The sequence below is a fragment of the Pseudochaenichthys georgianus genome, chromosome 23 (assembly GCF_902827115.2).
Source record: "Pseudochaenichthys georgianus chromosome 23, fPseGeo1.2, whole genome shotgun sequence".
NCBI lineage: Eukaryota > Metazoa > Chordata > Actinopteri > Perciformes > Channichthyidae > Pseudochaenichthys > Pseudochaenichthys georgianus.
This window is the reverse complement of record NC_047525.1, coordinates 13381021-13401938: the sequence shown is the minus strand read 5'-3', so window position 1 is coordinate 13401938 and position 20918 is coordinate 13381021. Positions and strand designations below refer to the sequence as shown.

General features: G+C 39.1%; 2 protein-coding genes across 2 annotated transcripts; both read right to left on the bottom strand.

The window, feature by feature from the left end:
- Positions 1 to 261: 261 nt before the first annotated feature.
- On the bottom strand, positions 262 to 4543 carry LOC117439096 (tetraspanin-9). The gene is made up of 9 exons (XM_034074834.2): positions 4368 to 4543; positions 3278 to 3319; positions 2831 to 2910; positions 2509 to 2700; positions 2317 to 2391; positions 2125 to 2226; positions 1629 to 1760; positions 1356 to 1439; positions 262 to 652 (listed from the first exon to the last, which is right to left on the bottom strand). The coding sequence occupies exons 3-9, from the start codon at positions 2891 to 2893 to the stop codon at positions 581 to 583; spliced, it is 720 nt and encodes a 239-aa protein (XP_033930725.1). The 5' UTR covers positions 2894 to 2910; positions 3278 to 3319; positions 4368 to 4543; the 3' UTR covers positions 262 to 580.
- A 275-nt stretch (positions 4544 to 4818) lies between these two features.
- Positions 4819 to 19716, bottom strand: LOC117439095 (endosome/lysosome-associated apoptosis and autophagy regulator family member 2-like). The gene is made up of 22 exons (XM_034074832.2): positions 19492 to 19716; positions 15574 to 15694; positions 15298 to 15487; positions 15036 to 15183; positions 14414 to 14503; positions 14220 to 14325; positions 13528 to 13677; positions 13306 to 13394; positions 12374 to 12554; positions 12016 to 12144; positions 11517 to 11607; positions 11212 to 11314; positions 10904 to 11041; positions 10050 to 10322; positions 9309 to 9479; positions 8831 to 9020; positions 8646 to 8742; positions 8193 to 8294; positions 7712 to 7838; positions 7016 to 7194; positions 6267 to 6429; positions 4819 to 5705 (listed from the first exon to the last, which is right to left on the bottom strand). Exons 1-22 carry the CDS (start codon positions 19591 to 19593, stop codon positions 5634 to 5636), a joined length of 3012 nt encoding a protein of 1003 aa, XP_033930723.1. The 5' UTR covers positions 19594 to 19716; the 3' UTR covers positions 4819 to 5633.
- Between the last annotated feature and the right edge of the window lie 1202 nt (positions 19717 to 20918).

The following is a 20918-nucleotide window of genomic DNA, read 5'->3' as shown; positions in this document are numbered from 1 at the left end:
TATGAAGAATGTTGCCACACTATACAAGCTTTTTTTTGACATACTATGACATTTTAGTACACTTTTGACACGCTATGGTATAACGTTCTTTTTCAGAATGCTATATTATGAAGTTATTTTGGACATACTCTAACTTTGATGTTTTTTCTGTTATAACTCGACATATGCAATTTTTTTTAACATATTATAATGTTGTTTTTTTCTGTAGTTTTACATTTTGCAGGACCAAAGAAAACAAAAGTAAATTATCAGAAACATCACAAATGTGAAGAGTGCTTTTATTGAACATGTTAGTACACAATACTTGTTTTATCTAAATGTACACACATCATATATTTTTCCACAGGCAGAGCTTAACAACCCCAAAAAATAAATTCTCCCCACTCTTCCACTTTACCTGTGTTCACTTGACAGAGACAAATTGCAAATATTACACATAAAAACATGCATTAATGTGTGTTTTTAAAAAGCTACCACATGGAATACTACTTTAATAGACAGAGAGAATGTGAGATTTAAGGCTATAGTGGCACACGTGACAACTCTTTTATGAAACCATGGTAACAGTCTGGGACGATCATCAGGCTTCATACTTCTTCCCCGCTCGGTGGATCTGCTGGTAGAGTGTCATCGAGAAAGCCATACCAAGGAGCTGGGAAAAGAAAAACATGTTAAAAAGAAGAAAAAAAAGATTTGTACAATTCTACTTTCTATGAGATAGTATGTATTACAAATCTTTGAAATAACTCATACAATGTTGTGCGATTTTTATGAAACGATTTTATACATTTATTACACCATGATGGTTTTTTTCAACATACTATCAGTTTAATATGATGTTTCCAACATACTATGACTTCTTTTTGACATACTATACGAATGACTTTTTATCTGAAATATTCGCCATACTATACCATGTATACCATGTATACCATTTTTCTAGACTTATTTTAAGTTTTGGACATAAGGGACCCTTATCTAACAAATTGCAAATATTACACATAAAAAAAAAACGTAATATGTTTAATGTATGTCGAACATTTCGGGAAAAGTTTTAGTATAGTACGTCGGAAAAAACAAACTATACTAGCATTTTTTTTTCTGATCATTTTTACATACCATACCATGAGGTTTTTTTCGACATACTATACGTTTTTTGGGATATTTTATACAATGATGTTTATTCTAACATACTATACTATAATATACAAAGAATTATTTATCCAAAATAGTTTTCTGAAATGTCGACATACTATGGCGTTTTTTCAACATACTAAACTGACATTTACTATTCTATGTTATTACAATACAATAACATATGTGCCGTTTGCAGCCTGCGATAAAGATCTGCTTACCTGTATAACCAACACACACATGGCGATGGTTCCCAGAAGGTGTTTGTTGTCATCCAGCCACTGCTCCACCTTCGCATAGCAACCCTGAAACCCACATCAACAGTATTTAGGAATAAAAGACAAATGGCAAATCAGAAAGTTTAAAGCAAACACTGTGTGACTTTTGCTTTTGTTTATATTCAGACAACAATGTGTTTTGACTCTTATAAACTTGTCACAGCACAACTTTATCACAACTTCAAAGACTTCGTAGCCACAGATAAACCCACTGACCCGTGTCCAGAAGGTGTTGGTGGCGTTGCGTCCGCAGCCCGGGTAAACCTGCTGGCAGCAGCGGTCAGGAACCCCGTTATCATGCAGGGCGATGAACCAGTCGTTGTAGTCGTTCACACCGCAACACCGCCACTGTGCACAGGCAGGAGAGAAGGAAACAGGAAGAAAATATACTATATTAATTGCAATTTAATGACATAAAAAATTAATAGATAGCAAGTAATACAAATGCAAAAAAAGGCATACTGTCAACAAAGTACAAATAAGTCCATATAAGTCAGAGAAGAGTTTTTCATGAAAAAGTAAAAGAATGTTCATAGTATAACAAAATATCATAGAAACATATCAAAAACATTTTTTAAAAGTCATAGTATAGTATATCATAAAGTACAATATATAATACTATATATATATAGTGTTTTTTCATGAACATTTTATTTTTAGTTTATTTAAAAAAGTTATAACTTGTAAGCTGTAATTCCATTACATAGCATACCTCTCCCTGTATGGTGTTCCATGCATCCCTGAGACCAGCGTTGTTATCAGTGTTGAACAGCACCAGGCCTTCTTTCAGGTCCCGTCTGGCATTATCACTCACCTGGGCAAACCAAAGAAAAGGTGGTCACACTCGCCCACAGCATGAGATGATTGGTTAATAAATACATAATGTTCTTTCATGGAGTCTTACCTGGTCCATGTAGACAAAGAACAGGATGAGGAGGATAAGTTCTGCCAAGAGGATGATCAACAGAACGATGAAAAACTGGAGAAAAATTAAATAAAAGTGTCTTTTAAACCCAACCAGAGAAAGAAAAAGCAGAATGTTGCATTCATATCAATGCAAAACAGTGATGCCTCATGGGTAGTGTAGTTTACTCACACTCAGAAGCAGACACTTGTTTTCCTTGATGGCCCCAAGGCAACCCAGGAAACCGGTCACCATGATGACGGTGCCAAGTGTGATGATGAGGTTGGCGGCGGAGATCGAGGGGAAGGAGGGTGACAGGGTGGCGAAGCTGCCCTGAGACACCGAGAGCCACACCCCCACCCCCAGCAGCCCACACCCCCCCAGCTGAAACACACAAACACAGGAAACTCACACACTTCCTGTTGATTTATTGATAATGAAACGCTTTGGCTGGCATTCTGATCTGTTTTTGATGTTTGGTCAAAGTTTCTGGCTGTTTGTGTGAAATATTTACCCAGAAGACTAGGTTGAAGAGGAAGAGCATGTATTTAACGCAGCAGATGCAACCTCGAGCCATGATTGAATCGCCAGGCACTGCAGGGAATAATAGTATATGATAAAAGGGAAAAAACATCGCAAAAATATGTCATGGAAATGTTAAAAAAAGTAGTATTTAATAAAAAACTAAAAAAGAGTCACAATGATGTCATAACAACGTTTTAATCTAGATTGCTTCATTTAAAAGTATACTATACATCACAAAGACTGGCTATGGTTAGGTTTTCTTTCATCTATTGCAGGTTGTTTAAGTTACCACAAACTACAGTATGATGTCACCACAGACATCATACTGTAGTTCACAACCTCTTAGTTTCTCGTTAAATCCCACTGACGGTAAACATTTAGTTCTACATGTCATGTCATGCTGAAACCACCCAGAAATGACAAGAGGTAAACTTACCACTTCAACTAGCAGGAGAACAGAGGAGCTCTAGATGTGTACCTGCAACACACCAGTGAACACAAACATTCACACATACTGTTTGTTGTGTACAGGCTTGCTTTAAATTATGCCAATTTTTGTTTTTTTCTGTGATTAAGAACCAACAATGCTCTCTTTATAGGCCCATCCCACATTAATTACAAACTATTTTATAGAAACATGCATCTTCCAGTAACATGTACACCAAAAAAAACACATACAGGACTTATGTTAATTACTTCTATATGAGTCAAAGACGTAACATAGACTTTGTACACTGAAAATAACAGCTACATAATAAATGTCATTTTTTTTTTTATAATCCAGTGTCAAATAAATGACATTTAAAGAAAACTATAAATAGATTAAAAATGTAAAAAGTAGTATATGTTGGCCAATAATTATTTTCCGTACAGAAAAACCTATCCATTACGTTGGAGATTAATTAGAGATAGAGACAGCCACCCTTTTAGATAAATAACGACGTATCAGTACAAAATCAAAGTCCAAATTCTTTAAATACTAATTTAAGGGATCATTTATCAGAAATGTTTGTTTATGATTATATCAGTTGTTGAGCTCCACTAATAGAACATTAATGGCCAATTGTTTTGATAGTAGATTAGTAGTTTACGTTAGAGCTAAAAAATAAAAATGGAAGTGGAAAACATTGCTTAGGTAGTAGAAAATAATGGACATTTAGCTTTAATAGAAGATATATTTTTTAATAGGTTGCTTGAAGACTTGTAAATGAAACTGCTTTAAATGCTTTTTTTGTTTGTATTATTTATTTATATGCGACGGAGGTATCTTGTATCTCTAGAGGACGTGACGTCAACGGTCTGAACTTCAGTTTGCGGTTTTCGGGAAAGTTTGCTTTTAATTAGGCAAAAATAAGCACTAAAATCAGTTCTAAACGCACTTATTTTCATATTTCGTGAGAATAAAACATATTAGGGTTTGAATACAGAAAACTAAGATATCTCTACTGGAGGTTCAGGCCGTGATTGTTTGGTAGTCCATGCGATTAAGAGAAGGAAAAAGAGAGATAGTTGTGGTAGTTTCCTACCGTCTGCTATGAACGCATCTCCCCGCTAACGTCTCAGGATTCAGCCGGTAAACACCTCCGCATTCCGGCTTAACTTCAGCTGCTTTCCCCTCACAGCATCCCTCGGTGTGAAAACATAAACCAGACTGCTGTAAATGATTGTGAAGTCGGCTTTGAAGTTTATTCGATGGCTGCAGAACAGGAGGAGGGTAAAATCTGTGGAGAGGGCGGAGCATGGCGGAGGACGGACCCGGGAGAGGAGGCGTGTCTCTGGGGCTGGAGAGAAGGACCAGTCGGGCAAAGACCCCTGGCTGGTAAATATGGCTGTTAAAAATAACTCACATATTTGTTTTAAGTGATATTAATTTCAACATCAAATATTCACATTCCATTGCTGTCATGTAATAAAAAAAATACATTTGCATCTTAAAAAACGTAACAAATTAAGATTAGGTGCTTTTCCTTTGAGTAATTGTTATTTATTTTAATAATTTGGACAAAACTCGCTTTGTGTCACTTTGAGTAAATGTGACAATCAATACATAATATGAGAACATATGCAGTAGATTATTCTATAATAATGACCTCCACATAAAACAACAACAGTAAAATGCTCTTACATAAATGCATGAATAATATCAGTCAAGTGGTGGCCTATAATGGATAACAGTATAACAATCACAACAGCCATTCTTCTGCATAGAGAGTTTTAATTAAGTTAATCGTCCTGATTGCAATTATAAATTATTTAAGTAAATCTTCACTTTTCATACATTGAAACCACCAAAGAAAATGCATCAAAATGACAACGGATTATAAAAAAAGTTGCAGATTTGTACTCTTACTATTATAAAAAGGCCTATACCTGTCACACATGAGTTGAACTGTATGAACTTTAAACAGCCACAAACAAATCAGAAAGTCAAATAGGACTTTAATAAAGGTTCATCATTAAAACATTGATATAAATACATGACTCTGAACAGAAAGCAAAATACCAAATTAAATTACAAAAAATACAAAAAAACATCAAAAGCATTTTCTCTTCCAGGTGCCGCCCTTGAGCCTCCATGGCAATAAAGCAGGAGCGTGTTTCCTGGGTATTAGAGGAATAAAAGTCGAGTTCTGCCTGCGTCCGAGTGGCAATCATGAGGTCTTTTTTTGTGCCCCCCCCCTTGCATACAATGTAGGGCGGGTTAAGGAAACATGAGAAGCAGGGGAGTGACGGACACTGTCACTGACCGACTCTTCCTCCATTATTTCACCTCTCTCTCCGTCTGGATCTGTTCATCCCAGGATCCATCGGTCACTGTGGGACGAGTTGAGCTGCACAGACTCACTGCTCTCTCCCCTGTCGTGCTGAAAGACACAGATATTACAGAGTAATATATCTTTATCTTCATAGTGCTTAGAACAATGAAACTGTGTTGGCTCTTTAACAAAAAGTACAGTGAAGAGTAAAGTAGGTACAATTTCAAGTAATACTGTAAATAGAAGCAAATTAAGTGAAAGCAACATATACGCAAACAAGAAAGAGTGACCTAGACCAAGGATAATGTTTTTTTATAAATCAAAGTTTACATATATACATAACAATACAATTATTCTAACATACACACAGCAAAGATACATTTCACGTTTCTAATCAACTTGTTTCAACATTTCATTACAATTAATTGTTATTGTTTGAGATGTGGAAAAAACATGCATTTTCTTCTAGTCTGTAGCAAAGAGGCTGAATTACTTTTTGCAAATGGCACGTCTTGCAGTATGATGGCTCGACAAGTAGGATTAAAACTGATTGGGCTATAAAGATTTGGGTTTAGAGGTACAAATATGTGTAGTTGAGTAAGGCATTACAGGACAAAAGCATGCAGCACATGCTCAGTGAATGTAGTTTATAATCAGTCAGATACACACCTTGCTAGCTATGGCGCGGAGTTTCCCCAGCAGGGAGGGCTTCTTGGTGTAGACCACGTCGTCGTCAGGCTCCTCCCCCTCAGCCAGAGCACAGCTGTCTGCAGCTGGCAGCTCACACTCTCTGTTGGCCGACATCACCAGACGAGAGTACTTGTACTCCAGCCTGAACACAGACCACAGGGACTCCGTCATGGTGATTCAACATATTATTTAGCACAGTAAAAAAATCCACTGTGTCAGGGTTTATATGCGGATACTAAAACGTTTTCCCCCTAAAAGATAGCTTACATTTTATCATAGACGGTCATCCTAAAAATCGAAGTGATTCTACCAAATGTTTTTTTTATTAACAAAAAACGAGTTTTGATCAAGATAAATCTGAGGGTTCAAGATCACAAGATGACTAAGGGGATAAAAAGAGGAATAAGTGTATTTCTGTTGCACTAAACCTTTAAAATGCATTCAAATGACACAGTCTAAGAATAATTATAATTCATATGGTTGTCACAATTTGTGCTAATTAACTATATAGTTAGTCACAAAGTTATTAATAGTTATCTAACTAAAGCAAAAAACGAAGAAGTTGAAGGTAAAGGCAACGCATTACTCGAGGACTGATAAATAAAATGTATACTTCTTTACTGTCGCTGACAAACAGCCATGACATCTATTCCTCTAAAAACAAATGAAGGTGATGTAATACGCATGTTGAGATTGCTGCTGGCGTATGATTGGTATTTGCGTCTCACCTTTTGTTTTTCTTCCAGAAATAGCAGGTGAGGGAGACGAGCAGCACGGCCACGAAGGCTCCGCCTCCCACCCCGACCTTCAGCCACAGAGCGATGGCCTCACAGGGAGAGGAGCTGCGGGGGGGCAGCGGCACGCCTTTGGTGCACAGCTTTGGATCGTTCCACACAAACAGAGTTTCCTGGAGAGAGTGGAGGGAGACAGATGGAGAACTTTCTATTTGTTGCTGGCTTCATGAATCAAGTCTATTTTGATTTGCTTCTGAAAAGAGTTGGCATGCAAAGCACAAGGGAGGTCTGCCAATGTAAATGTAGCAATGTTTAGTTGTGTTTTTAACTAAGGGAAGTATAAAAGTAGTTTGAACTGAATTATAAAGCATTGTTCAGTCAATCTTAGACATAGCAACAAATAAGAAATGTAAGGTGTTGGTTTAAGGGATTATTAAGGTGTTTATATCTAGAATTATATCTTCACATTTAACCTGAATATTCGTCAAATATATTAAGGCTTCTCCAAAATGAATTGTTATACATAATAAATATACCATAGATTGATATTAGTTTTTTAGCAGAGTGACTATTCCTGCTTGTTTATTCATTGCTATTAGTAAGATGTAGATAGTGTAGATAATACAAAATATATAATAAAAATGTGTTTTAGGTCTGGGTCATTTTACAGATAAATAAAGAGTGTGTTACCTGGACCCCCCCCCTGCAGGCCCCCTCTATCCGGTGGTAGTCGTCCTCAGTGCAGAGTGGACAGGCAGAGGCGCTCTCCCACAGGAAGTGAAACGTACATCCATCACAAGTTCCTGCAGGACAGGAGCTGCACAAACACATATTGTACATTTTATTAGGACTGTACTATTTGGAAGAATAAAAACATATTGCAATTATTTTTGACTCTTTTTTGGAGAGGATCTGTAGCCAACAAATATATTTCATTAAGTCTGTAGAATACGATTTGTTGGCCGGGACATCTATGGAGCACCACAATCCTAATTCAGAACTTTATTTACACATGTTTTAACTTTATTTGTACATTGTTTTTAATATATTTTACGTCATGTACTTGTTCTTATTTTGTAGAGTGCCAGAAACCTTTCCAGTCCCTTGATTTTCAAGAGCACCAACACATTTTTGATCCACAGTAAGCAGTCATCCCCTACATTTACCATACCTGGGCACAGAGAGCTCTCCTCGGTCAGACTTCTCAGGTTTACAGCGAACGGTGATGACTGAACTGCGACCCTGATCACATGAAGCAGTTACTTGTGTTGACCTGAAAGAAAAAAGGGCACAGTTAGAAACATAAGAAACAACAAACACTCACTCTGCATTTGTTTCTCACACTCATTGGTGTAATGTAAAAAAAGTCAATTAAATCAAGAACCTTACTATATGAAGCTATATACAAATAGATAAAGATGTGCTCCACCTTTATCAGCTGGGAGGAACACAGTAATGCATCAACAGTAACTTAATATACTGTATATGATTCTGAAATGGGCCATATAGCAGTCATTTAAATGCGGGACTTTTACTTGTAACAGCGTATTTTTACATTTGACTTTTGCTTCTTTTACTTAAGCAAGAGATCCAAGTTCTTCTTCCACCACTCCTCAAACTGTACCTGTAGAAGAAGTTGATATCTGGAACATCCTTTGAGCTTTCCGTAAAAAGTTCAGGTTGAGCTTTCACACCATCCAGAATAGAGTCCATTGTTGCTCCTAGGAAAAAACACGATAAAGATATTAATGGAATATTAAACATTTAGTGCTAACAGATCCACATACTGCCATCTAACAAGCATTGTACCGATGAAATTGTCTGCAAGGCTGATGGACTGGGAGGAAATGGCCATCCTGAAGCCCCGCCCATCTGCTGGGATGATGGTTGATTGACAGATGAAGCTGCCCACTGAGTTAACAAACTGCGCCGGATCACTCTGGTCATCTTTGGTGGACACATCGGTGACGTTATCTGTGCAGACTGCCACTCTCTTCCCCTGGAGCAGCGAGCAGATAGGAATACATATGTCGGTTGCTATGGTTACGCTTTAATAAATGCTATCAAACAGGAGTGACAGGCCTACATGGAAAAGACTATTTGATTTCTAAAAGAAAGTAATGCTGACAAAAATATAACTCAAATACATTAAAAGGTGCTGCTTTAATTTAAGACAGCTAACCATGAGGGAGAATAAGTTCAACATCTCAAAAAGATCTGATCTGAAGGATAGTTTTAGTATAAAGAATGTGAAGATTTAAACATATTTTGAGTATGTGTGAAGTACCTCGTGGCCACACAGGCTGATGTTGAACAGGTGCAGGTACTTTGTGCCTTTAGAGGTGAAACTGGGGCCGATGGTCACCGAGGCAACGTCGCTTAGGGGGCTGAGGTCAAAGGTCAGCGTACGGTTGTTCTCTGTGTGGAAGGAGCAGTCGCTGTAGCAACGAGAGTGTTCCTGAAAGGAAATACATATTAACAAATTAAAGTACTGTATAGACGACTATACCATGGGTTGAGTTCATGATAATCAATACATGGAAAAATAATATAAACTAAATAAATTAAATAATATGGAGTTTATTAAATATTGATTTGCTTATCATATTCCTTAAACAACAATGTTGAGATTTCCCTTCGTTACATTTTATTCAAATGTAATTATCTGTAAATAAAATGTTCAATATAAATGATCCAACTAACATTTTTCTATTTTATGTTCAGAATCACAGCAAGAACTCCAAAGAGTTTATATAGAAGTTATATCATAGAATCAATTGAAATAAATGCTAATATATATTGGTCTTGTTAGCCTTTTGTTGTTTGTGATCAGATATAATCAAAAAATGTTTGACCAAAATGTGCACAAAGTCGGATGTGTTAACATAATGCTTGGATCAGTTGTTGCTGATTTGAAGAAATAAAAGTATATTTTAGGCTTGTTTGTAGGACAGCTGTTTGCTAAAACAAGCTGCTTACAAAATGAATTTTGTATCACAAACACAAAGAGGAGGAAACATCACTTTACCTTGTCGCTAATACTTCCAGGCCCACAGGCGACACACGCGTCCTGGCCGTAGGTGTGGCGTCCGGCCAGGTGTGTGTTCTGCGGACACTCCTGGCAGCGGTTGGTGGTTCTGTCGATGTAGAAGCCAGCAGGGCAGGGAACGCATGAGGAGCCAGCCCGCTGAGAGTTCTGAGGAACCAGAGCGCAGGCCCGACACGCCGACGCCACGCCGTCCAGGACGTTCGTCACACTGATGGAGTACACCTTCACCATGTCACTGACATACTGACGCACCTACACACACACACACACACACACACACACACACACACACACACACACACACACACACACACACACACACACACACACACACACACACACACACACACACACACACACACACACACACACACACACACACACACACACACACACACACACACACACACACACACACACACACACACACACACACCACACACACACACACACACACACACACACACACACACACACACACACACACACACACACACACACACACACACACACACACACACACACACACACACACACACACATTTGTTGAGATACAAATCTACGACTGCTTTAAGCAAGTAATGGTTACATTTTATAAAGATAATCAAGACTATCCATCTGAACCAAGGAGGTCGTTTTTTCTACTATGGCTTAAAAACACCAATATTTTTAGATTAGCTGAAGACAAAACTCCCTATTCTAGATAATTATTACTGAGAATGACAAGCACAGGCATTGTATTAAAGGGATAAAGGCACTCTGAGTGTGTGAGTGTGTGAGAGTGTGTGTGTGTGTGTGTGTGTGTGTGTGTGTGTGTGTGTGTGTGTACTCACATCATGAGCATGGTTGGTCCTCTGGAAGGCCCATGTAAATGCGACGGAGGCGTTCCTGGTCATGCTGTGTGAGTACGACTGTTTCCCTTTACTGCCTTCCCATGACTCCACCACTGTGGTGCTCTTCCTGTTCACATCCTGCAGGGGGCGGCACAGTGACATGGGAAAACAAGGGTTGTAAAACTGAGCAACAATATGCAGAACACTGTAATAGACTGAGAGAAATGTCACTATTCTGCTTGCTGGTAAAACGTGTCTAATCTAATTACTACCGTCTGCACTAAAACACACAGATAAAAAACACCCACCATCATGAAGTAGAGCTCACAGTCACCAGAGCACAGCGTCTCAAACACAAAGGTTATCCGTCCAAACTCACTGCCCGTCATCCCTGCGAGAGAGGCTGGGACCCTGCCACCAGAAACACAAACACAGGCAGAGATTTAAAAAGTATAGCCAAAGCGTCTTGCCACTTATTTTAGCCAGAAGCAATCAGGCTGCACAATCAAGGCTCAATCCACCACACACAACCTGCACCATATGCACCTACTTTGCATTATCTTGCCTACTTTCTGAGGTGCCCAAATGTACATAGAAAAGCACACATTCTCACTTGAAGCCAGGCACGTGCAGGCTGAGGATGAGGTAGTCATTATCTGAGCTGCCTGCTCCGCTGCGAATGTGGTCCCCTGCAACCTCCCATCCTGAGGAACAACAGACATGATGCAACACATTCAACTTCATTCAATCTGGATAACAGATCTGTGCACACATATCAGAATCAGAAATCTTTCATTTGCCCCCAAGCAGGGAAATGTATAGAGTAGACGAAGCAAAGCATACGTCATGAATAGGAAAAAAGCATTGTGAAAGTAGGTGAAATGTATCAAATGAATGAAGTAGAAGTCAGTAACAACAGTATTAAATAGTAAAGGGTTTGTATATTGCACAGAGGAAACAAGTGTGTGTATGTGAATAGTGATTTCAGATGGACACAACCTAATAATAAAGCTTTAGGAAAACAATCTGGCCATTTAAGTATCTGTTCTGGAGCTTTCTATTCTTTAATGGAAAGTTAGAGAGTACTTCAAGCTTGACTTTGTTGTGTTTACCATTCATGTCATCACATTTGGAGTTTCCGACGTTGAAACAGGAAGTCTTCATGTTGGAGGGCAGCACGTTCCACCATTTATACTCGTAACCCAACACCGGCTCTGTCCCTGCAGGGCACTTGGTGCACACTGGAACACAAGCACACACAGAAGCTTTATTTAGCAACGACAATGGTATTTTCCTCCTTTTCAAAACATTATGTTTGCACAAGAACCATCTATTCAATAGTGGATGATCCAGCTGGGTCCTGTTTAGATGTTTGGTTTTCTTTCACTAGATAAATGCAGAGTAAAAAGCTTGAATTGTATGAATACAGCAGCATCAGTAACCCCAGAGGCCAGGTGTGGGCATGGTTACCGTAGGTGCCATCTGAGTGGGTTCCAGCTGGGCAGGGCAAACAGGTGGAGTCGTTGCTGTTGTAGTAGCCGGGGTTGCAGGGGGGGCAGGGCTCTCTCTGCGCCGTGGCAGGCAGCTCCAACGCCCCCGTCACGTTCTCCACACAGATCTTTGGCTCCACCCACCGATACAACACCTGCGTCTGTAAAACACAACACCACAGAGTTCGGGGATTTAGGATTCTTCAAAAAATGATTAGATAAAGTCATTTTACCTGGAACAATACAGACATACATTTGTCTTAAATGGAGGACAGATAGATTGCGTTTCTTTTCTGTTTTTTGATCGTCATCACTCTAACTCAGCGCTTTCAGAGGGGTGAATCTAAACAAGCCAAGGTCGTGGACGAGAGCCGACGAAGTTGACTTTGGATCAGATGACATGCAAAGCGTCCACTAAGCTTTTCATCTTTTCCTCACACAGTGTGACTTCTCTGGTTTCTGACACACAATACCCTGAGAGAGCTGACTAAACGTCTTCTGATGTGTGAGTGTGATGCAGTCAAAACAGATAACAATTAAGTAAATTAACATCAGTATAAATGCACACAGCATAACTCAATATATAATCTTTTTGTGTAAACATCAGACCAAAAATAAACAATGACATGCTGATCACCTTTTACATAAAACACCTATCATGGGTGTTTGTTATTGTTTGTATGTATCTTTTGTAAAGTCTAAAAACCTTTAAATTGTTTTTAATTTGCTTTATTTCAGCTTATTAACTCAATCGTCTAAGCTTTAAACAACCTAATTGTCAAGAAATCTTTGAAAATGTTAAATTGTTTATGCACCTTTAATTCAAACCCTATACAAAAGAGGGTGCGTCTGTCCTTGTGTAGCAAAAAGGTGAGGATGTGTGTGAGTGTGTGTCGTGTGGATGCTGCTGACCTTTCCTTCGCTGTCGCAGGCCGTGTGGATCTGGAAATAATCCTTCTCTGAGCACGGCGGCCTCACCTTACACTCGGCCCACCCCTCATCTGAGAGAGGAGAGGGAGACGGCGATGATCCAGTACACAGTGATGCAGAGAAAAACATGCCCAGACAGAATATGGTCTAGTCTTTTTCTCTACAGAGGACAATATTATACAGCAACGTCAAATGTGTACATACGTGAGTAGTGGTGCTCAGGGCAGGTGGTGCAGGAGGAGACCCCCTTAATGGAGAAGGTGTTGCTGGGACAAGGCTCACAGGATGAGGAGCCGGGGGCCGGGCTGAACCACCCGGGCCGGCACGGGAAACACTCAGATGTGTAGGCAACACCTGGAATTATTCATTTATAATTGTATATCCAAGAAAGAAGACTCTGATTTCATCTCAAACGTTTCCATCCACTGTATTTATTACATCTTATTGCTAATGTTTAAGCCAGTTTTTGTTTTGTGAAAAGCTTCAATTGTATTAGTGTTGACCTCTGAGGTGCATGGAAGATAAAAGACTACAATTCCCACAGCGCCACCTTATCCGGAGCACGGCTATGGGCAACCTGTATAAAAGACAGCGACGAGACACAGTTTTCATCCATAAAATTAATCAATTAACGCTATACTTTTGCCTCTATTGTTTGGATTTACGGCCTACTTTTTTTGTTGAATGTGTGGAAACTATTTTATTTTATTTTGATCAACCACATGAGCTGCATAACATCAAGCCAGCCTCACAAAACGGACCAGTCAACTGTGAGTATAACGTGCTGGGAATGTCTGTTTTCAAAGGCATCTATAGTAGCTTATAGTAAATCAAAAAGGAAGCTACAACTGTTAAATTCATGAATGCCTAATGTTGTTAACGAGTGTTTGCTTTACCTTCTATTTGGATGTTCTTGAGCAGCACAGGTTTCACCATCTTTCCTCCCACCAGGATGACGGTGGTTCTCCAATAGAGGATGTTAGTACCGGTCTTTAGACTCACCTTAAAACAAAAAAGACATACACATGAGGAAGCACACCAAAACCAAAACACTGTCCCTATACTAACGGAAGCAGAATCAGATACTCACCGTGTGTGTTTCCCATTCCCCATTGTTGGTGGCTTTAATCCACTTCTGGTCATCAGTCTGGGCCATTTCCTGACACTGCTCGTTCTGGACCTGAACACAAGTTGATATGGCAGGTATTCTCCAGTAAGATAGTCTTCCAGGAAAAAGCTGCTGTTATCTCGCATTAAACCTCCACTACACATTCATTTCATATAACTGTAAACCAGGGTATATGTGGATTGCTTGGAACAATCAGTGGAAAAAAGCTGCAAGAAGTGGATGTGATGAGCTGATATGTAGTTCCTTCCATTTTAAATGTTTAAAAACTGACAAAACCATTAAAGGTTGATCGCACTTTAAGCACATAAATACCCACTATCTAAAGTGTGACATTTAAAAGACAAATAAATGATTAGATTGATACTACTCTTTAACTATTTAAGAATTATAAGAAAACTTGGCCTGGGCAGGTTTATAACAGCAGATCTAGGTAGATTTGACTGCTATTTTATTCAGGAATATCATAGATATTAATTTCAGTGGAATCTAAGCTATAATAAAACCTATTTAGGCAAGCCATTTTTAACCCAAATGGCTTACATCACTATGTGTTATATTAAAGAAGACATTTAAAAGTGCTTACATAGAACTCAAAGAAGATGTTGCTGTCGGGGTACTGGTAGGTGAAGGAGACGGAGCCCAGTTTCTCCAGATGGACGGCGTAAACCAGAGACACTGTGCACTCATCGCGGTTTGACTCGAGATACACACCCTGTGGCGTCCATGATGAGCTGCAGCAAGGGAAAACAACACTCAGCAAAAAAAACAACACATGTCATAACATGTCATTCCTGAACTCTGATTGAACCTGTGAGAAAAGTAGTGTTAGTGAGTGTCTGAGTCACCTGTTACAGGCCTGAATGTCCTCTCCATTTGGCCCAGGGTCTAAGAAGCTGGCCATGTTGGTGAAGCCTGCAGGGATGGCGTCCCATTGGTCAAAACGGAGACCACTGCCCAGAGAATAAGAGCCGGCCAGACACGGCGTGCACTGCTGCGTGCTCATCTCTAAAAACTTCCCAGCCGGACAGGAGAAAGCTGTGGGACAGTTAGGGGAAAGGGGTCATATTGACATGTACACACAGATAGTAACACACACATCCAGAAACACAAACAGTACTTACAGCAGTCTGTTCCCCTGGTTGGCGGGGGGAGGTCTGAGCAGGAGTTTGGAGTGACGGGGATGGAGACCCTCCATCGTGACCCTGTGCTGTCACACTCTGTGTACTGGTAGTTGTATTCCGTCTGCAAAACACACACAGACACACAACAAGATCAACACACCATCCAATGGATCACTGTGGTGCCGACGGAATATTTCAGCAACTCATTCATGGAATAGCAACACACTTTTTCAGAAGTTCTGATTGATTTTAGTAATCCTCTGTCCATGAGGTTTCGAGTGAAATATCTCAACATCTTATAAAAGCATGTCAATGAAATTAGAAACAGATATTCATCTCAGGATGAATTCTGATCACTTTGGTGATCCCTTGAATTTTGCTCTTGCAACACAGTCAGGTACAATAGTCAAATACTTTGGTTGATGACTATATACCTGCATCAGCCTCAATGCTAATGTGTGTTATCAAGCAGGACACTTCAAGACAAGTGCATCTTCAACAAGAGTAACGTAGATGATGAAGCAGGGTATGCTTGTGTTTTTAAATCAGGAAGCTTTATTTTGACATTTGGTCGACATTTTTTGTTTCCCTTTCGGTTGTTCTAAGCTAAGATAACATAAGATAGGACTTTATTTATCCCAAAGGAAATTGTTGTGCCAGAGTTACAAAGACACAACAAACACAGCAGCATAATAAAAAAAGTTAAAATTATAATAATAAAACTGTACACTAACAGTGCAGTAGAAAGAGAAAATTAAACAACTACAAGTCCAAAAAATAATGTCCTGTGTGCGGTCATATGTCCATTTCTAATTCTCTATTTTACATATGTTAGCAGACAAAACTTAGTACACCGGTACAAAAAGGTCCGCACACATAACCCCCATACTTGCAAAACTACACTGGCTCCCAGTCCACTACAGGATCCAGTTCAAGGTTCTGCTCCTCACGTACAAAGCCCTGAATGGACAAAGCCCAAAATACCTCTGTGACCTCATTCATACCCAGACATCTACCCGCTCTCTCCGCTCCAGCCACGCTCCTCTTCTCTACATCCCCCGCACACGTCTCCGAACAATGGGAGACCGAGCCTTCTGCTCATTCGCCCCGCGCCTCTGGAACTCCCTCCCAGATCAGCTGAGATCTGCCCCTTCCACCGAGGTCTTCAAAACCGGCCTTAAGACCCTCTTCTTTCGGCAGGCCTTCCAATAAACTTTGAGCATGGTACACCTGGAGTACTGCCATTTTTATCGCTATCTCCGACTTTTATTTTTGTACTCTATTTTATATTTTGATTTCTTATTATTATTACAATTATTTGTTTAATCTCTCAAAGTGTATCAGTATCCCTTGTTGTGAAGCACTTCGAGATTTGTCTTGGCAGATGAGAAGCGCTATATAAATTAAAATATATTATGTGCAGCCGAACTGTAGACTCCTTTTATTAAACCAGGACACATACACGCATAAATCATTGTTTATTTTCTACACCCTTATTTCCGTGTATCCCACCCTGACTAGTGCACGACAGCCACAGGCGAAGCAAACTCCTCAAAGTGCTTCATCTCGATTCAGATACAGTTCTGGACGCAACATAACTTTTTTTACGAGTATGAAGCTGATTTCATATGAAAACAAAAGCCGGCTTAAAAGTTGATGGTTCACCCTAATCACCAAGGGCAACCAACCAACCTAATGTAAAACGAATGGTCCACTAAGGGCACGACAGCGGTTGTATGCACGCTTCTTTCCAAGGACGACTGCTTGTGTCATTATCATGCTCCTCTTCGAATGATTGCACATTCATTAAGAGGAACATTTTGTCCAAGGCAATTTATAATGAGGTGCTTTTAATCTCCATAGAAACAAGCTAAACATGACAATTACGAGTGTGTTCAATACAAGAGCTGAGTATTGATTTTTATTATCCATTAACCTCATACATTACAAGTTATTGACTTGTTGTTCTATTATTTCGTTTTTTAAATAACCTCATAAAATAACATTTTAAAAATAAATATTGTTCCCACACTTTTACATTTATTGCTTTTTTATTTGATATGCCATATTGATTATATTATGGGCTAAACAATGGTTAACTGGTATATAAAATAACAAACAGCTTTGTATTTCATAAATATTATGTTTAGGTGTGCTAAGGACATTCTATTAGGATTTGGACTTCTTTTATCTTTACACTAAATGTGAAGCTACAGCCGGCAGCTAGTTAGGGTTCCATGTAACCTAACACACGTTATTATTGCTATATAAAGTCATATTTACAGGCATTTAGACTTTTAGTATGTATATTTTGGCTGTAAAAAAAGAAGTAGTACAGTGAGCATATTTAATATTGATATTCAATGTCACCCACTTTCCTCTCGTTCTGATGTAACCTTTGAATATCTAACTGTCAAAAGACTTTAAATCAGTTTTATGCTTTATGCAATTTCTACAGAATTAAGGCAATACATCCCGTAAGTAGGGCTTGGGTTGTCCTTTTTTAATTTTTTATTCGAGTTCTCTTGAGTCCAAAGCCTCCCTCGGCAGATATCCATCTCCTCCCCCGACCCTGCTGCTGCACTGGGCAGACAGAGGATCACCGGAGAACAGGAGCTGGCTGCAGCAAGGCACTGACATTCAGCAGCTAATTAAACAGGAACAAACACAGAAACGACCTGTGGCATGTGACGGGGGGGAAGTAATCAGATGGTTTGCAGATGCAGGTGGGTGTGTGTGCAGTAAAGATAAGCTTCAGCTCTCTGCAAAAACTAAAATGGCTTTCATTCCGAACCCCCCCATCCCCCAACACACACACAAGCATGCAATCTGTGTACAAACTGTGAGAGGACGAGCACCTCATTAATGAACTAAGGAAACATGTGCTCAGATTCATCTGCTGAACAAACAACAGCGCTTGGGGGGAAAGGTGAGTCTGATAAAAATGTGCTAATGTTTTGCGCTGGTCTCCAGGGTGACTCACGTTAGTTGTCAAGGAGACTGATGAGAAAAAGCGAGAGGAGGGACATTGGATAACATTCAACGCCATGCATACTCTGAGTCAGGAGATTATCTAGACTGGAGGTTTTAGGATTTGAGTATACACAACAGGAAAGATGAACATTAATCTTTTTGGCTTCCAATAGGCTACTGATATTTTGTATTATTGAATCAGGGCGAAAGAGTGCCTGAACATAATTTTGGATAAATTAGACTTAAACTGGGAAAAATAAACCACATGTAGTCTCTTGACACTGTAAATATTACTTCACTTTCATCCAATACCATCTAAAAACGAATAATAATAATAACAAATGTTAAAGGTGTGTTAGCTGCTCTTATCATTAATGTAAATTATTCTGAAATATTATATATAAAAAACATTCTAATTAGCACTTTTAGTTTTGTATTTTCTTTTGAATGCAACACTTTTACCTGTGACAGAGCAGGCTATGTCTTATAACATTATTATTTTTACATGAACAAAAAATGGATATGGGAGAAAAAAGCCCCCGGTTCTCTCTCCTCCTCAGCGGGCAGACCTGGCCGCTGCTAGCCATGGAGCGTCTGTATGGTCAACATGAACCACATTTTAAGCCGATCATTGGGTTGGGGGACCGTGTGGACTCGCATATATAGCTCAAAAAACAATTGAGCCAATATATTAAGCTGGCAAATGACTTGTTTTCCTTTTAATTGTTCATTATGAGAAGCCATAATGTGGTTGTTTCTTTCTGCATGCATGCATGCATGGCCATTTTATTGACTGGATCATCCATTAAAATATATTTTCAATTTTCTAGACGAGAACACGAATTTAAAAAAGACTGAAGCTACTTTGGCTTGTTAGAAAGCTACACATTTGTGTTTAGAACAAGTAGCATTAAATGATATGGAGACAATAATAAAGGCACTCACCCTGACGCACGGCCGCAGCTCGGCGGACGCAGATGAAGTGTGCGCGGTGATGATGAGCACCAGGCAGCGGGGGAGCCAGGAGGCCCACACCTGCTCCCGCATCCTCAGCTCGGGTCACAAACAGCCGGCTGTCCGCGGCCTGGAGCCTCGAACATGAAACAGGCCGAGCAGTGAGGGTCTGTGAGGCGGTGTGTATCTCATTGATGCATGCCTGTCTATTACTCATCCCCCACCATCAAGACAGACAGTGAAAAAAGAATACCTCCATTTCCGGTTTTCAAATTAAAACTCCTGTAGGCCTATCCCTAGAATAAAGAAGGAAATAAAATTGAACTAAAAGATGTATACGCTTTATTTTTGTACACTTTAAATATCATAACTGTATTGTTTTTATGCAGGCTTTTGAAATTGTGTAAATTAATGTTTATGTGGATGATTCCAGGTAAGAACTCACCTTGGGCCCTGGCCCCTGATTATCAATAGTGGACAAATAAACCAGACAATAAACAATTCAGAATAATCGATAACCAATATAATCCATAATTGCAACTCTAATGCCTATAGTTTACTATTATCAAATTCTAATAAATTAAATCGTATTGATTATCTAAAATAAACGGCTTGTTTATGAACTGAAGCTTTTGAGTAAAAACCATAGAGGTAAAAACTCAAGCTCCATGCTTTTATTTTGAAGGCGTCTGAGCGGTTGAATGACTTGAGATAAACCTTCACACAGACACAGATGCCACAAGTGCGATAACGCTCACCTTATCTTGATTGACAGCTGGAGATGGACAACAGGCCTGCTGGCTGCTGAGTTTATTTTAGCTCTGCCTCAGTGCCCTGTCATAGTAGGAGATAGACAATATCTAACTTTATACAAAAAAAATACTAAACACAAAATTGTGACAATAACAATGTAGTTTGGGTTAGAACGTGTAGGGTTCAAGGTTGAAGTATAACGTTCAATTAAATAATATTTGTATTATCTTGAAAACCTATAAACTATCACCTATAACAAGCTTTTATTTTAAACTCATTAACGTGCTTTGGATTTTTCAATCGCTGGTCAATATTCAGTGATTAAGATGTTCAAATTAAATGTTTTAGGAAATGTTTCCATGTTTCTGAGTCATGCCAAATTAATTCAACAACAGTTCTCAATCTGCAGGTTCACCAACTTCTCTAAAACAATTAATTGGATATTATAGAAATTCCTTCTGGGAAATGCATTTATTTTGACTAGATAATTGTTTTTAAATAATACTATTAACATTAATTTCCTTTGGAATTATATCACAGAAATACAGAACCTTTAGGTAATCCCAACATGTGTGTATGTTGTTTTATGATTATGCATATTGACTGTAAATTATCCATTAGGTTAAGCATGACGTCCAATCACCGGCAGGTGGCAGCAGCACACA

Excerpts from the sequence above, each read along its gene's own strand:
- LOC117439096 (XM_034074834.2), bottom strand. The coding sequence starts at position 2,893 with ATGGCTCGAGGTTGCATCTGCTGCGTTAAATACATGCTCTTCCTCTTC. Across the intron at positions 1,761-2,124 it reads GGAACACCATACAGGGAGAG|TGGCGGTGTTGCGGTGTGAA; the intron begins GTATGCTATGTA and ends GCCTGTGCACAG. Across the intron at positions 1,440-1,628 it reads CCAACACCTTCTGGACACGG|GGTTGCTATGCGAAGGTGGA; the intron begins GTCAGTGGGTTT and ends TGTGGGTTTCAG.
- LOC117439095 (XM_034074832.2), bottom strand. The coding sequence starts at position 19,593 with ATGCGGGAGCAGGTGTGGGCCTCCTGGCTCCCCCGCTGCCTGGTGCTC. Across the intron at positions 13,395-13,527 it reads CCCTGAGCACCACTACTCAC|ATGAGGGGTGGGCCGAGTGT; the intron begins GTATGTACACAT and ends CTCCTCTCTCAG. Across the intron at positions 6,430-7,015 it reads TTCTGGAAGAAAAACAAAAG|GCTGGAGTACAAGTACTCTC; the intron begins GTGAGACGCAAA and ends GTCTGTGTTCAG.